Source organism: Diabrotica virgifera, chromosome 2 (assembly GCF_917563875.1).
Source record: "Diabrotica virgifera virgifera chromosome 2, PGI_DIABVI_V3a".
Taxonomy (NCBI): domain Eukaryota; kingdom Metazoa; phylum Arthropoda; class Insecta; order Coleoptera; family Chrysomelidae; genus Diabrotica; species Diabrotica virgifera.
In genome coordinates this window covers 246110248-246124424 of record NC_065444.1, presented here as the reverse complement: position 1 = coordinate 246124424, position 14177 = coordinate 246110248, and the positions used below count along the sequence as shown (strand labels likewise).

The 14177-nt window shown below is 32.5% G+C and overlaps 2 protein-coding genes across 3 annotated transcripts in view; both read right to left on the bottom strand.

Moving 5' to 3' along the window:
- LOC114326742 (neurotrimin-like) overlaps positions 1-14177 on the bottom strand; it is an 880435-nt gene that overhangs the window by 89951 nt on the left and 776307 nt on the right. For both annotated transcript variants that reach the window (XM_050643137.1, XM_050643138.1), the window contains exon 7: positions 12848-12988. In XM_050643137.1, the coding sequence (XP_050499094.1) occupies positions 12848-12988 (141 nt within the window). The remainder of the gene's footprint in view (positions 1-12847; positions 12989-14177) is intronic.
- Positions 1-14177, bottom strand: part of LOC114326749 (lambda-crystallin homolog) — a 593088-nt gene that overhangs the window by 511378 nt on the left and 67533 nt on the right. The window lies entirely within an intron of this gene.

Genomic DNA, 14177 nt, shown 5'->3' with positions numbered 1-14177 from the left:
GTAGGAAGGTAGTAGGTTGCTTGAATTCCGTGTGGTGGGATAAAAATATATCCAGAACTACAAAATTAAGAATAGGGAAGACATTTGTGGAATCGGTACTCATGTATGGAAGCGAAGTCTGGACATTAACAGCAGAGTCCAGAAGAAGGATCAATGCTGTGGAAATGGACTACATACGTAGAAGCGCTGGAATCTCCCGATTGGACAGAATACGTAACGAAGAAATAAGAAGAAGGATGCAGGCACACGATACAGCGGTAGACAGGCTCGAGAGAAGAAGCCTAAAATGGTTCGGTCACTTACTTAGAATGGACGACCAACGATGGCCAAAGAAACTCCTGAAATGGAAACCCCCAGGTAGGAAGAAAAGGGGAAGACCAAGACTATCCTGGAATGACACGATAAGGAAGGCCATGGAACACCGAGATTTGGAAGAGGAAGATGCCCAGGATAGAAATAGATGGCGGTTAGGTGTGGGGATGCGGCGTCAGCCGATATGACACCCCGGATATATATATATATATATATATATATATATAATTACTTATCTAAAACTTTATTTGAAAATTAAAGATTTTGTTGGGAAAACCCGCATTTTCCTAGGAAAATTTTCGTCGGAGCAGATCGGGAAAAACACGTCTCTATGCAGAATTTAATCACGGTGAATTTTTATTAGAGTGTTTTTGTTGTAAAGTTAAAATCTTCTGAGTTCTAGAGCAATAATTGAAAAAACATGATTTTCGGGCGCCATTTTGTTTATAAAAAAAGTAGCACACTATCTGAGGACTTTGCATACCTATATTATTAATATATAGGATCTTATAATTCGATTCCAGCAATAAAATTGCTGGTAAATAACTTTTCCCAAAAATGGCCTATTCTCCGATAATCAGCCCAGACTAATTCTTTTTCATAGGAATGAGTATGCTCGTCATTTTCCCTTGTCGAGAATGCTCAGCTTTTGCAATGACATACTACTTGATTCATTCTGTCCAAGCATTAATATCTTCAAAAGGCAGCTTGGGAGTTTAATGATTTAAATATGTGATATTTTCTATCTTCTGTGATTTGATATACTGTGTTATTTTACAAATTTTATTATTTAATTGTCTTTTATTCGTTGATTTTTTTATGTTTTTTGTATGTCTTACTTTTACTATTTTTTTAATTCTTTTGTAAATGGTTCTACCGTTGAAATAAATAAACTTTGTATAAGCTGGTACATGTCTAGTGAATGGGTAGTATATTTTCTGGGAGTCACTTGGTAGTCTCTAAAAGTACTTGCCGTCTGCAAACTATAACCGCAGTCGTACAAGATTCGGATATAGACTTCAGTTTAAGTTTCGCATTATAACTATGCAGATTCAGTATTCATTGTCTGATGCATTTCCAGTAATCCTCATTAGCACACATCCGTCCGTTTTTTACTGGGAGTTGGATTTTTATCGAATCCAGGTTTTTTCCAGTCGGAGACAATTTTAAGCCTAAGCCTAAGCAAGACTGGCTCTAAAGCGTTGTATTTTGTGGTTTATGCTTCTCTAGCATTTTCATTAAATATTTTATTACTTTGTATTCCCAAATAACTTGGCATCCATACTAGTGTGAGACTTTTAAATGCTGGCAGCATATTGCATAACTCTAGACAGTACAATACTAGCCTATAAAGTATATTAGGGCTTTTAAGAGCACTTAAAGCCACTAGTTCGTCTAAATGGGGGTCCTCAGCATTAACTATAAGGTACTCTGCTCTTGGCCTGATATATCCGGTGGCAGAATACTATGCACCAGTGTAGCTAAATAGCAGGCATACCCACCTGGTCGACACTCAACTAAACCGTGATATGCGTATGATAACAGACACAATTAAGCCCACCCCTACAATGTGGCTACCTACCCTTAGTAATATAGCACCAGTCAACCTACGCCGCGAACATGCATTGGTTGAAAAATATAACAAAATAATGAACAATCGCCAGCTTCTAGTCCACAACGACATCCCCGATATTCTTGGAAACCGTCTCCGATCCTTGCATTGTACATCAACTCCATTGTATAATGCACAAATCTAAATATATTCTGTGATGTACTTAAGCCATATGCTAAATAAAAATAAACAGCCACTAGTATATCTTGTCTCCATATATCCCCCTGCAAAGGGGGTATACCAGAGAGTAGACAGAAAACGCTATTTTTGAGATGCGGGGTTGGAGAAGAATCCTGCGCATACCTTGAACAGCTCATCGGAAAAACGTTTCCATTCTTAAGTAAGTTAATATTAACAATAGGCTGTTTATAACATGTCTGAAGCGATTTATACAGTCCTTTTGTCCCGTGGTTCCCAGAGGTGATGATAATTTAGAGAGATTAATTGTTTCTGAAAACTGTCCAAGGAGAAAATCAAGAGGACCCAACCAGATGGTCCAACTAAATTTAAAATTCAGCGACTCATTCTGCGAAACAAACCCTTAGAGCAGCCGAAGGTAGAGACCAACAGTAAAAATTTGTTAGTAGTATTGGAGAACATAGGTAAATCATAAATAGTAATAGGGAAGCGATAAAAGACAGAGATACATACATGTTTATCACAATCTTTAAATACCTATTGGGTTCTCCTTTTTTATCATCTTACCCATAACCCCTTAAGAAACTATATCATAGGTTTTCTCAAGAGAAGATAAGACAATTATAAGTTTTTTAGTCCCGAATCCCGAATACCTTCTAAAGTTAGCGATCCAATTGGCTGCAGCTAAGTGCGAAACAGCTGCTATAGTCGGTTCGCTAAACTCAGATACAACTGACTAGTGATTTTAGTAAGCAATTTTTCCAATTTGGTAAAATTACTGAAATTTTACTAAAAAAAATGATTTTATTAACGTTTCGACGCCCAAATCGACGCCCGATTTGGGCGTCGATGTCAAAATACAAAAAATATTAATGAATTAAGAGGAAACAGTAGCGATCAACAGGTAGCCAAAACGCGTTCCAAGATTGCGGCTGTAATTTTGAATATTTTTTCGAGATATTTGGCACACGTATTTGTAATATAATAAAGAATGGCGGTACAGAGCCCAATTTGAAAAATATATTAATATGTGGAAATTACTCTGTAATTAAATACAATATTAAAAAAACGAGCCTGTACCGCCATTAAGAAGAACAAAAAAATACATTTTCTTCAAATAAACTTTTTTATCCGATGCCTAGATTTTGTGTCATTTTGGAACTACTAAAATTTTTTATTTCATTAGTAGTTCCAAAATGACACAAAATCTAGGCATTGGATAAAAAAGTTTATTTGAAGAAAATGTATTTTTTTGTTCTTCTTAATGGCGGTACAGGCTCGTTTTTTTTAATATTGTATTTAATTACAGAGTAATTTCCACATATTAATATATTTTTCAAATTGGGCTCTATACCGCCATTCTTTATTATATTACAAATACGTGTGCCAAATATCTCGAAAAAATATTCAAAATTACAGCCGCAATCTTGGAACGCGTTTTGGCTACCTGTTGATCGCTACTGTATCACCTTAAACAAAAATGTTGTTGCTTAGTAAAAAAATTCTTCTAATAATTTATTTAATCTGACTCATTTATATCGGTAATTCAGACATATATTATACATTTTAAAGTAGAAGACTTTAAAATGGTATTGCCAATATTTATAAACCGGGAGATATTAACAGAAGTTCAACCACTATTTTCTAAGTCCTGCCCTTTGCAATACTGGAAGGTTAGAGAAGGTACTTACAATTTGTGGAAAAATCCGCGGGTTTCCTGTGACATTTTCCTGTGAAAATTAGATTCTCCATGAAAAAAAAAATTGGGAGTTGCGATGAATTTTTAAGTCCTGCCATATCCATAGAATAACAGGACACTATCTATTTAATGAAGGAAATTTTTTGGGCAGGACGGTTGCAAAAGGACTAAGGGAGTATACAGATATACAAACATGTAATGAAAATAATGAAATTTTTGAAAATAATGAAACAAAAAAATGTTGGCATGACGTCACCAAATATTTAACTGCACTTGTTTCTTGGAAAATTATGTATAAAATTTTCACTCTGGTTCCGTGATTTTCTAAGTCATAAAATAAATTTTGTTTCTAAGTCATAAAATAAATAATTTCAGTAGACATTATTCAAAATGGCAGGATGTTTAGTTACACCTTTTTTAGTATATATAGTTAAAAAATTTGTAAGAAAATTCGTGGAAAATTACACGATTTTCTAAGTCATGCCATTTCGCACATATCTCAAGAAGGTTACTATAAATCTATTTTCAAAGAGGCAGGATGGTTGTATAGTTATTTCGTATAAAAAAATTAAATTGTGTGTCTGTAAAATTATTTCAGGGTGTTATACAAACATATTCATATCACCACAATTTTCTGAGTCATACCATGTCGAGTATGATTAAAAAACACTAATCTAAAACCGTTTACAACTTGGCAGGATAACCGCAAAGATGAATAATACAAAAAATTAATTTGTATATCATTAAAACAATCGTATCCTCTTAAATATTATTTTCCTGAATAATGTCTCGGAATTTTTACACACTTTTCAAATCTAATAGCAAACTGTAACATCTTTATTTTAAGTGATTAGATCCTATTTTTATCTAAGTAAACGCAATAAAAGTAAATAAACAATTTTTACAATTTATTGGTTATAGTAGGGAATTTACCTGCCCATTATTATACAGGGTGTCCAGAAGCTCTCATAACAAACGAAAACCGGAGATTCCTCAGATAATTTTAAGAAAATTTAACTCAATCCACCTAGTTCAAAAATGCTTCCTTAGCACTTTAAAGATGGCGTCTTGCAATTCATCATCGTCATAATTCAACCCGGATCTATCCAATGCTGGATATAGGTCTCCCTTAGTCTTCTCCATGCATTTCTGTCCTGTGCTGTCTGCATCAAGTTTCTGTCGATCTGTTTGATGTCATCAGACCATCTGGATGGCGGACGACCTCTACTTATGCTTCGTCTAGAAGAAGCATGTCGAAGTCTTGTAATTAGTTTCTTTAAAATAGCTGCAGAACGCTTTTATGTGGAAAAACGAAAACTCGTACACTTATTTATCTTCCAGACGTCAATTGTCAAATGTCAATTATCAATGTCAATTTTTAGTACCGGTCATGGCGGTCCGCTTTGGGTACGGAAACGGTATTTTATCGTTTTTTTTTTATTTTTTTAAATTTTTTTTCAAATTCAAATAAAAGGTGTACAATAAAAATAGGTGGAAATTGCATTTTAGTGCATAACATGCATCCAAAAGTGCATAAACCTGTCAAAATCAGTGTATTAAGGGCAAAATTTTGTTATTTGGGAGGTTTTTGGAGTTACGAATACGCAAGCAGAATCGACCTCCGAATCACCTAGTGCCCAGAGTTGCTGCTAAGGCACGTCTTCTGGAGTTTCGGGGATATCGGCAATAAATTAAAGAAAACAGATTATTCGAGGGTTTTTGGGATGGCCGAACACGAATATGACATTACAACCGACCCTCGGAGCACCTGGTGCCCAGGGTGACTGATCTCGAATTTAGAGAGTTTTTGGAGGTCGATTCTGATGGCGTATTCATGTTCAGCAACCACAAAACTCCTCGAGTAATCTACTTGCATCACTTTAGTGTCTGAAAGCCTCGAAATTTAAGAATATGGCGTGTATATTAGTCACCCCGAGCACTAGGGAAAGATCTGTTCTAATGTGACATTCTTGTTCAGAAACCCCAAAAACCACCTGAGTAATCTGTCTTTATCAATTTACTGCCGAAATTAATATATAAATATGGTACAGAAAATGCTTAACAAATAAAAATACCATTTTATTATCATACTAAAATACAGGGTGTCCCATTTAAGAAAACTCAGAAAATACTCATTCCGAGTTTCAACCAACCCCGTATACTAAAGTTAAACATTTTGTTATACTATTAATAACTGACAATAGTAGACTATATTAAAAATCGTTTAAACATAAATTAATAGAAGTTTGGATATCAAATCACTAACAATATGTATAGGGTGTGAATGTTCCTACAAAATTAACAAAAGAAACGTAATTATATTTTAAACTACCTCGTATAATATTTCAAAACACTATATTTTATTAAAGAGAACATCAAGTAGAATCCAAAAATGTAAAAATATACAGGGTATTCCATTAAAAAAAAAACATAAATTTGTTTCACCCTGTGAAAACGAGTAGCCCTGTATATTAGAAAATACTGTTAAATCATAGTCCTATCTGTGGCCCATGTTTCAAACGAGTAATTGGACTTTGTCACACTAATGCCCCACCCTGTATACAAAATAACCATGAAACCACCCTGCCTCTTTGTAAATAGACTTATATTAAGATTCTTGAAACATGTGCAAAATGGCATGACTCAGAAAATCGTTGACTTTTTCACGAATTTTCTTACAAATCTAGGACTCCTGCCGTCTTACAAAAACCGTTTAACCTTCCTGCCGAGTACCGAAAAAGTATTGATTGTATTTGAGTATTATAACTTTTTAAAGGCAGGACTAAGAAAATCACGGAATCAGGATGAAAATTTTCCGCAGAATTTTCCAAGGGACAAGTATACTTAAACATTAAGAGACGTCATACCAATCTTTTTTTTTGATCATTTTAAAATAAATATGTTTAGTTTATTTAGTTGGCAGGACCTAGAAAATCATGAAAATTTCATTATTTTTCTTACATGTTTGTATACATGTATACTCCGTTACCCCGTTTGCAACCCTCCTGCCCAAAAAATTTTCTTCATAAAATCGATAGTATCCTGTCTATCTACGGATATGGCAGGACTTAGAAATTCATCGCAAAACCCTATTTTTATTTTTTGGGAAAATCTAATTTTTACAGGAAAATGTCACAGGAAATTTGTGGATGTTTCCACAGATTGTAAGTACATCGTCTACCCTTCCAGTATTGCAAAAGGCAGGACTTAGAAAATCGTGGCTAAACTTCTGTATAATATATCCCAGTCTATTATGAGTTGCATTCCTGGGACGACTTTATTGAAAGATAAAGTTCATTCGACTACATGAAATCAACCCCAACTCAAGAATATCCGTCACAAAAAAATCATAACATGTCATCTGTCTTTAAAAAGACAAACACATGCAATGGTGACAGTACAATTCTCGCGCTAGAGATACCATAGTAAATCACGAGGGAAAACCAGAAAAAAACCTCGTGATACTATCCCGACATCGTAAGTTTTAGGTCTTACTTTAGTTTACTCTCAAAACTAATACCAAATTCTGACCTTCATATGTACATATGCTATTTTAAATTATAAATAATATTAATAATATATAGATATACATATAAACAATACTAAAATATAAAATATGTACTCGATATGTTATTAATGTTGTTCTGAAGCTATTTCCTTGTGGCATTTTTATAATGAACTATTTTCGAGTTCAGTGGAGAGATTTAAGTATAGTCCCGAAAGAAACAGATAGTAAAAAGAGAAAAATCAAAGAAGCGGCTCTAATTATGCTAAATGAAAACAATTGTGTTGCAAATTCCACGGTAGAATGCAGTAGGATGTGGTTACCCATACTAAAATAGAAAGAAAATACCACGATTAGTAAGTCATTAACATATCGAGTTAGTACATATTTTATATTTTAGTTTTATTTATATAATATCTATGTATTATTAATATTATTTATAATTTAAAATAGCATACATACATTAAAGTCAGAATTTGGTATTAGTTTTGAGAGTAAACTAAATGTAAGCCCAAATACTTACGATGTCGGGATAGTATCTTTTTAAAAACAGATCACATGCTATGATTTTTTGTGGCGGATATTCTTGAGTTGCGGTTGATTTCATGTAATCGAAAGAACTATCTTTTAGTAAAGTTACAAAGTCTGTAAGTTATTATAAATTATAAATTATTAACTATAAATTCTCAGGAACGCAGCTCATCAATATTGGCAATATCATTTTAAAGTCTTCTACTTTAAAATGTATAATACATGCCTGAATTGCCTATATAAATGAGTCAGATTAAATAAATTATTAGAAGAAGTTTTTACTAAGCAACAACATTTTTGTTTATTTAGTATTATTTTGTATTTTGACAACGACACACGAGTTGAGCGTCGAAACGTTAATAAATTCATTTTTTTGGTAAAATTGTAGCTTATTTCCCATCTAAAATAATTCGATATGTTATTGACTTACTAATCCTGGTATTTTCTTTCTATTGACTTCCTCTTTTAGTATGGGTAACCACATCCTACTGCATTCTACCGAGGAATTTGCGACACAATTGGTTTCATTTAGCATAATTAAAGCCGCTTTTTTGGGCGCCGAAACGTTAATAAAATCATTTTTTTAGTAAAATTGTGGCTTATTTCCCATCAAAAATAGAACGTTAATTAATTTACATTACTGTGTTTTTCCTTAAAGCAAAAAAAAGAATGTGTGTGTACTTTGTACGCACGTAAGAAGTTATACTTCTATTATATGATTTCTTAAAAATAAATATACTTTAAACAGTTTGTTTAAAATTTTTTTAAACACCAAACTAATTTTGTGCTTACTGCTTTCAAAAAAATAAAAAAAAAAAGTATAGGATTGCTCTGGATTCGAACTCAAGACCTCTCGATCTCTGGCCGAATGCTATACCAAATACGCTACGAGGACTGTGTCTGTATCGGTTCGGACGTACCTAATGACAATTCACGGTAAAAAACAAACAAAGTGAAGTATAATAAATATACAATAAAATGTTTTAATGATACTCATCTTACTCCTGAGGAAGACAAATCCAAAAACACAAATATTATAATAAATATATTTACTAAAAACCCTAATATATTCTTTGCACACCTTTTCTTGCACTGATATATTTATACATAACTTGCAAGATTTAGCAACTAAACGCCATACTGTCTGTGTGCGCATGCGCGCAGTATTCTGAAATTTTACTCTTAATCGCGCCTAAAGAAGTATAACTTCAAAAATATAACTTACTCAACAATACCTTTTTGGCTTAAATGTAAGAGTTTTAAAAAATATACTAGATTTGTTTTAAAAGGTATATTTTAAAATACCCTAAATAAAGGTCACAAGACAAAACGTTTTAGGATTAAGAAATCCATCATCAGTGCTCTAAAAGCCTTAAAATTAAGTATAACCTAATTAATTGAGAAAAAGTTAAAAAATTGACAGAGGTTTTAAAAAACAAGAGGCCATACCTACAAAAAATAGCATGCCTGAGCCACCAAAATGTATTGGGTAAAAACCCTTTAAATGTAAAAGATTATGTTATGTTGCATATTTATATAAAATGTAAATGATGTTCTAGATATGCCTGGATGTTACCTAGGGCAACACAAGACTCTTCCCACGTGATTGGAATTTTTTTGGAGAAAACTTCACATATTGGATTTCTATTGCCAACTGACAACTGAATTCAAAAGCAACCCAGAATGACATTAAGAACTGTCAATGCCCATGTAAGATAACATAATCTTTTAAATTTAAAGGGTTTTTACCCAACACATTTTGGTGGCTCAGGCATGCTACTTTTTGTAAGTATGGTCTCTTGTTTTTTAAAACCTCTGTCAATTTTTTAACATTTTCTCAATTAATTAGGTTATACTTAATTTTAGGGCTTTTAGAACACTGATGATGGATTTCTTAATCCGAAAACGTTTTGTCTTGTGACATTTTTTTAGGATATTTTAAAATATACCTAAACAACAAATCTAGTATTTTTGTGATTTATGGTATACAGCCAGCTACAGGAAGTTTATTTTCCTCGTGGATTTTATAAGAGTTTTACTTTGAGCAAAATCAAGTCCATCCCTGCTTAATAGCGTTTTCTCAGGATTGAAGTAAATTTATAAAAGAAACGAGAATGGCTGGAAGGGTAAAGATTTGCGGATATAACTATGACAACTACTGACAACTTCTTGTTATGCAATTCTCCTTATCTTTTCTTCTTTGTTTCCTGTCGCGGAATAATAAGGAAGTGCAATATTTGTAGAGCTGGTTCAAGCTAGATTGTGTGCATATTTTGATTTTAAGTAAAACAAAGTATGTACATACAATTTTTAAATCTGTTTGGATTTATTATAAGTGTAGTTAAAAACGATAGTCTGAGTTTAGACCAAATAAACTGCTCGTCAAAAGTTAGGGATATAGAAAACTATGCTCATTTTCATAGGTGATTTTTTCGTGAAAAGATTAACGGATTCCGCTAATTTTTTTTGTTATTTTAGATTTATGTTTATATTTTTAGATATCTTTTTAGAAACAAAAAGAATATGGTTTTGTAATCTAACATGTGCTTTAACTGAAATAAAAAGTTTGAGACACCTTTTAGGGAGGAAAAGGCACAAAGGTGGATATGCATTAATATTATGTTGTTGTCTGATATTTTGCAAATATATTTTTTTAATTTCTCTGATATTTTTAAAATAAAGAAACTAGACGGTTTTACTCTATAATATGTGTTATAACTTACGACATGCGATACGTGAGGGGGTCATGTCTAGTTCCTACATATAGTACGAAAGAACCAGAGTGTTTAAAGAAAAAAAATCTGTGTAATGATAATCTTTCGGTATTTAAAGAGCCTCCACCCACATAGACACCAAATCCGTACTTATTCTCAAGGAAGTTCCACTCCGAAACATTACAGAGCCTCCATTAAACAATCTCGTCTTTCTTACCTGGACGACAAATAACACTTATAGGTGTTAATAAGAACTGTTAACCTTATAAGAACTGTTTACCTTTCTGTTTTTAAAGTTTTGTTAACTGGTATATTTTATTGTTAATTCAGTTTTGTTGCAGTTAAAACACATGTTAAAGAACAAAACCACCTATCTTCTTTATTACTCTAAAGATATCTCTAAAGATATCACGGGCATTCAAAAAACAAAATATTCACAAAACATAAGACCACAATACGGTTCTGATGTATACTCACATTTGTATCTCGTCCTCCCTACAGGGCGTCTCAAAGTTAACATAAGAAAAACATTACGTTCAAAAAAGAAGTTTGCGTAAACCTTTGCACAGCTGTGTATATACTAAAGAAAAATTTAAAATACATAATAAAAAAAATTAGCCGAATCCACTAATCCGTTTACGAAAAAATCAACAATGAAAATGAGCATAATTTTCTATATCCCTAACTTTTGACGAGCAGTTTAGTTAAACAAATTAATATTTAAATAAAGAATCTCCTCAGTTTTCCGTATAAGTCCTATTCTCCTGTTTAACTCTGTTGTTTGACTTTGACTGTCTCTTTCTCTCTTCCTAATATAATCTGGTGTCCCAACTACTTATAAATGTCTCTTGTTCAATTCGTGTGCAACTGGGTGAAATATTTTTGGCCAGCAAAAGGCTGGTCATGTATGAGTTTAGGAATAGTTAATTTTATGGGCAACTCATGTACAAAAGCTCTGAAGGTCTAGAAGAAGTTGATGGGCATGATCTACCCGTTCTGCACTAGCGATTATGTCGTCTGCAAACCTCAAGTTTTTCAGAAACTCCTCATTTATGTTTACTAAAAATTTTTTCCAAATGATTCTCATAACATTTTTTTATTCAAGCGCTAAAAAGTTTAGGAGAGATATGCCCAATACCCTTAGCTAAACCGATCTTTCAATTCTTCTAAGTTATCTTGTCTAAGTTGCTGCCTATCAGAAAACCCCTCTTTATAAATTCTAGCTAATAATAAACCATTTTTGTTGCATTTTCCCAAGATTCAAATCATATAGTATATATATCATTTTGACTACTAAATTAATAAACAATAATGATTGATTATTTAATTATGACCATAATATTAAAGAAATAAACAATAATAATACAAAATTGTCTATTAATCACGGTGAATTCAAAATTTCTTAAAAAATTTGAGTGCGTACTCAGTAATTACATGCACATATAAATAAAAACATCTTAAAAAATAATAAATTTTAGCATAGCATAATTTTTTTTTATTTAACTTAATGCCTCGAAAACTAATGGCCATTAGCATAGTACAGTGGATTTTTCCAATCAGGTATGTACCTAGTGTAATGTGTAGTGTGTGTGTGTTGAGTAGGTGTCTTGTTACTAAGGAAAGTCGACGTTATTATCTTTGCAGAGAGATGCTAATTGTATCCGACCGTCTGTGGTCCCTCCGGTGATTCATAAAAATTGAAGTATGTATATGTATAATAGTACTTTTCGATAGTGATATAAAATATCGGATGGCACATTTAAACTCTCCAAGAAAAATGATTTATTTGGGTTTTGACTTACCCTGTATTCTATTTAATAAATATGTATTACCAAATCAAAATTAGTCATTTTTATAATAATTTTTCATTATTATTAAAAAAACTGTGGCTACAGGTTTTTGTTTTTGTGATCTTTATTATTGATATATTGTATTTAAATTATTACGATTTTCATTGAAATTTGGTTATAACTAATGCTCTGTATAACACAAAACTACCTTATACTCTTAAAATGAAAAAGTGTAGCAAATATTAAATTTAAAATTAAATACAGGTTGTTTCGACAGGTTTCCGCATTGTTATGGAAGCCCATGTATTGTATCTAATTTTAAAATGTGAAGCTTAGAGTCGTCTCCTACTTTTGTAAATAAATGTTTGTGGTATCTCCTACAATAACAGATATAACCGACTTTGCCACAAAAGTATATCACCCCGTATGTACGAGGAAAAGTAAAAAAGAAAAAAATATAAGTATGTAAAACATAAAAGCCATGCAATACGATTACCAATAATTCTAAATTAGCCTTGACGCCTATTACGTCGGACTAAATACAACTACCTGAGATAATCATGTCTCCTCTTTCCGTCGTCCAATAATTGATGGAAGTTGGAAAAGCTTCCGTCCGGCATTCCAGGGTCACATCCTGGCCGACATAAGCTCCCTCCAATTGGTTAGGAATCGATAGCATTGGAGGAACTGAAAATTAATTTAATAGCAGTCAGGTGGTGTATAAATCTTTCAAGCAGTCTTGTGGTGTTTGGATTGAGTGCTACTGGTGGAAAAGGGATGGAATTACGACTCGATAAATGAAGAAGGATATTCTTTTAATAGAGTGAAGTCAGCTATAAAGGGGATTCATTTGGTATTTTTAAAGGTACTCGACGATATTAAGGGAAAACGAGGTTACAAGGTATTTTCGCAAAAGATAACTCGATAAAAGCGAAAACTTTTATAAAATAAACGAAAAGTTTTGTTATTATTCTTTGGAATATGTGGCACCTATACTTAAGTTTGTTTTATAGTGGTTAATCAGAGGTACTCATCAATAAAGTTCCACTTTCGTGCTGCACTTTTATATCTTTCACAATGTTTCCAATCGTTTTACTATTTTCATCATATTAGTGGAGCCGATATGTGAAACAATTGTGCATTTAATGATAGAAGTATATAATTTGGATCACATATACTATACACATATAAATAGACCTGGATCCCGCGTAAGAAAGAAAAGTTGATTAATAGCAAGCTGAAAATTTGTTAATAGCTTAACGGTGTCTAGTCGGACAAACTTTGATGCACGGGAACACTGGAACAGGGGAAGTTTTAACTGTGGAGCATGATAAACGTGTCGTCCTGACAAGTTTATGATTGTGAAAAATAGCAAGTTGTTTTTAAGTTTATTCGATAGCCAACGTTATGTAATATATGCGAAAATGTTTGTCCGACAAAAATGTTGGGCATTTTAACGAGTCCGACACGTAGAACATGTCACATCACAGGAATTATGTTGGTGATGAATATCAGTCTGATTTTTGCATGAGAGTTTAATGAAAGGTTAAAAAAGCAATTGGAAGTTCTGTCCGACAAAATTAATGGGAAGTTTTCGTAGTTGGACATTCTAAACAGGTAAGATATAGACAAAAATGCTGATGATAAATAGCTTTCCGACAAAGACGAAATTTAATTAAATAAATTATTCCTTACCAAGAATGACTGTTGTCGGAAAAAAATAAGGGGTAGATTTTGTAGTCGGACAATTTAAAAAAATAATTTTTGAAATTTCAATAAGGGGTGATTATTCTATGTCAAAAGTACCTGCAATCAATTACAATCGATATCTTTCGATTTATGTCAACATCATTTAGATACCTCACTGTAATACATT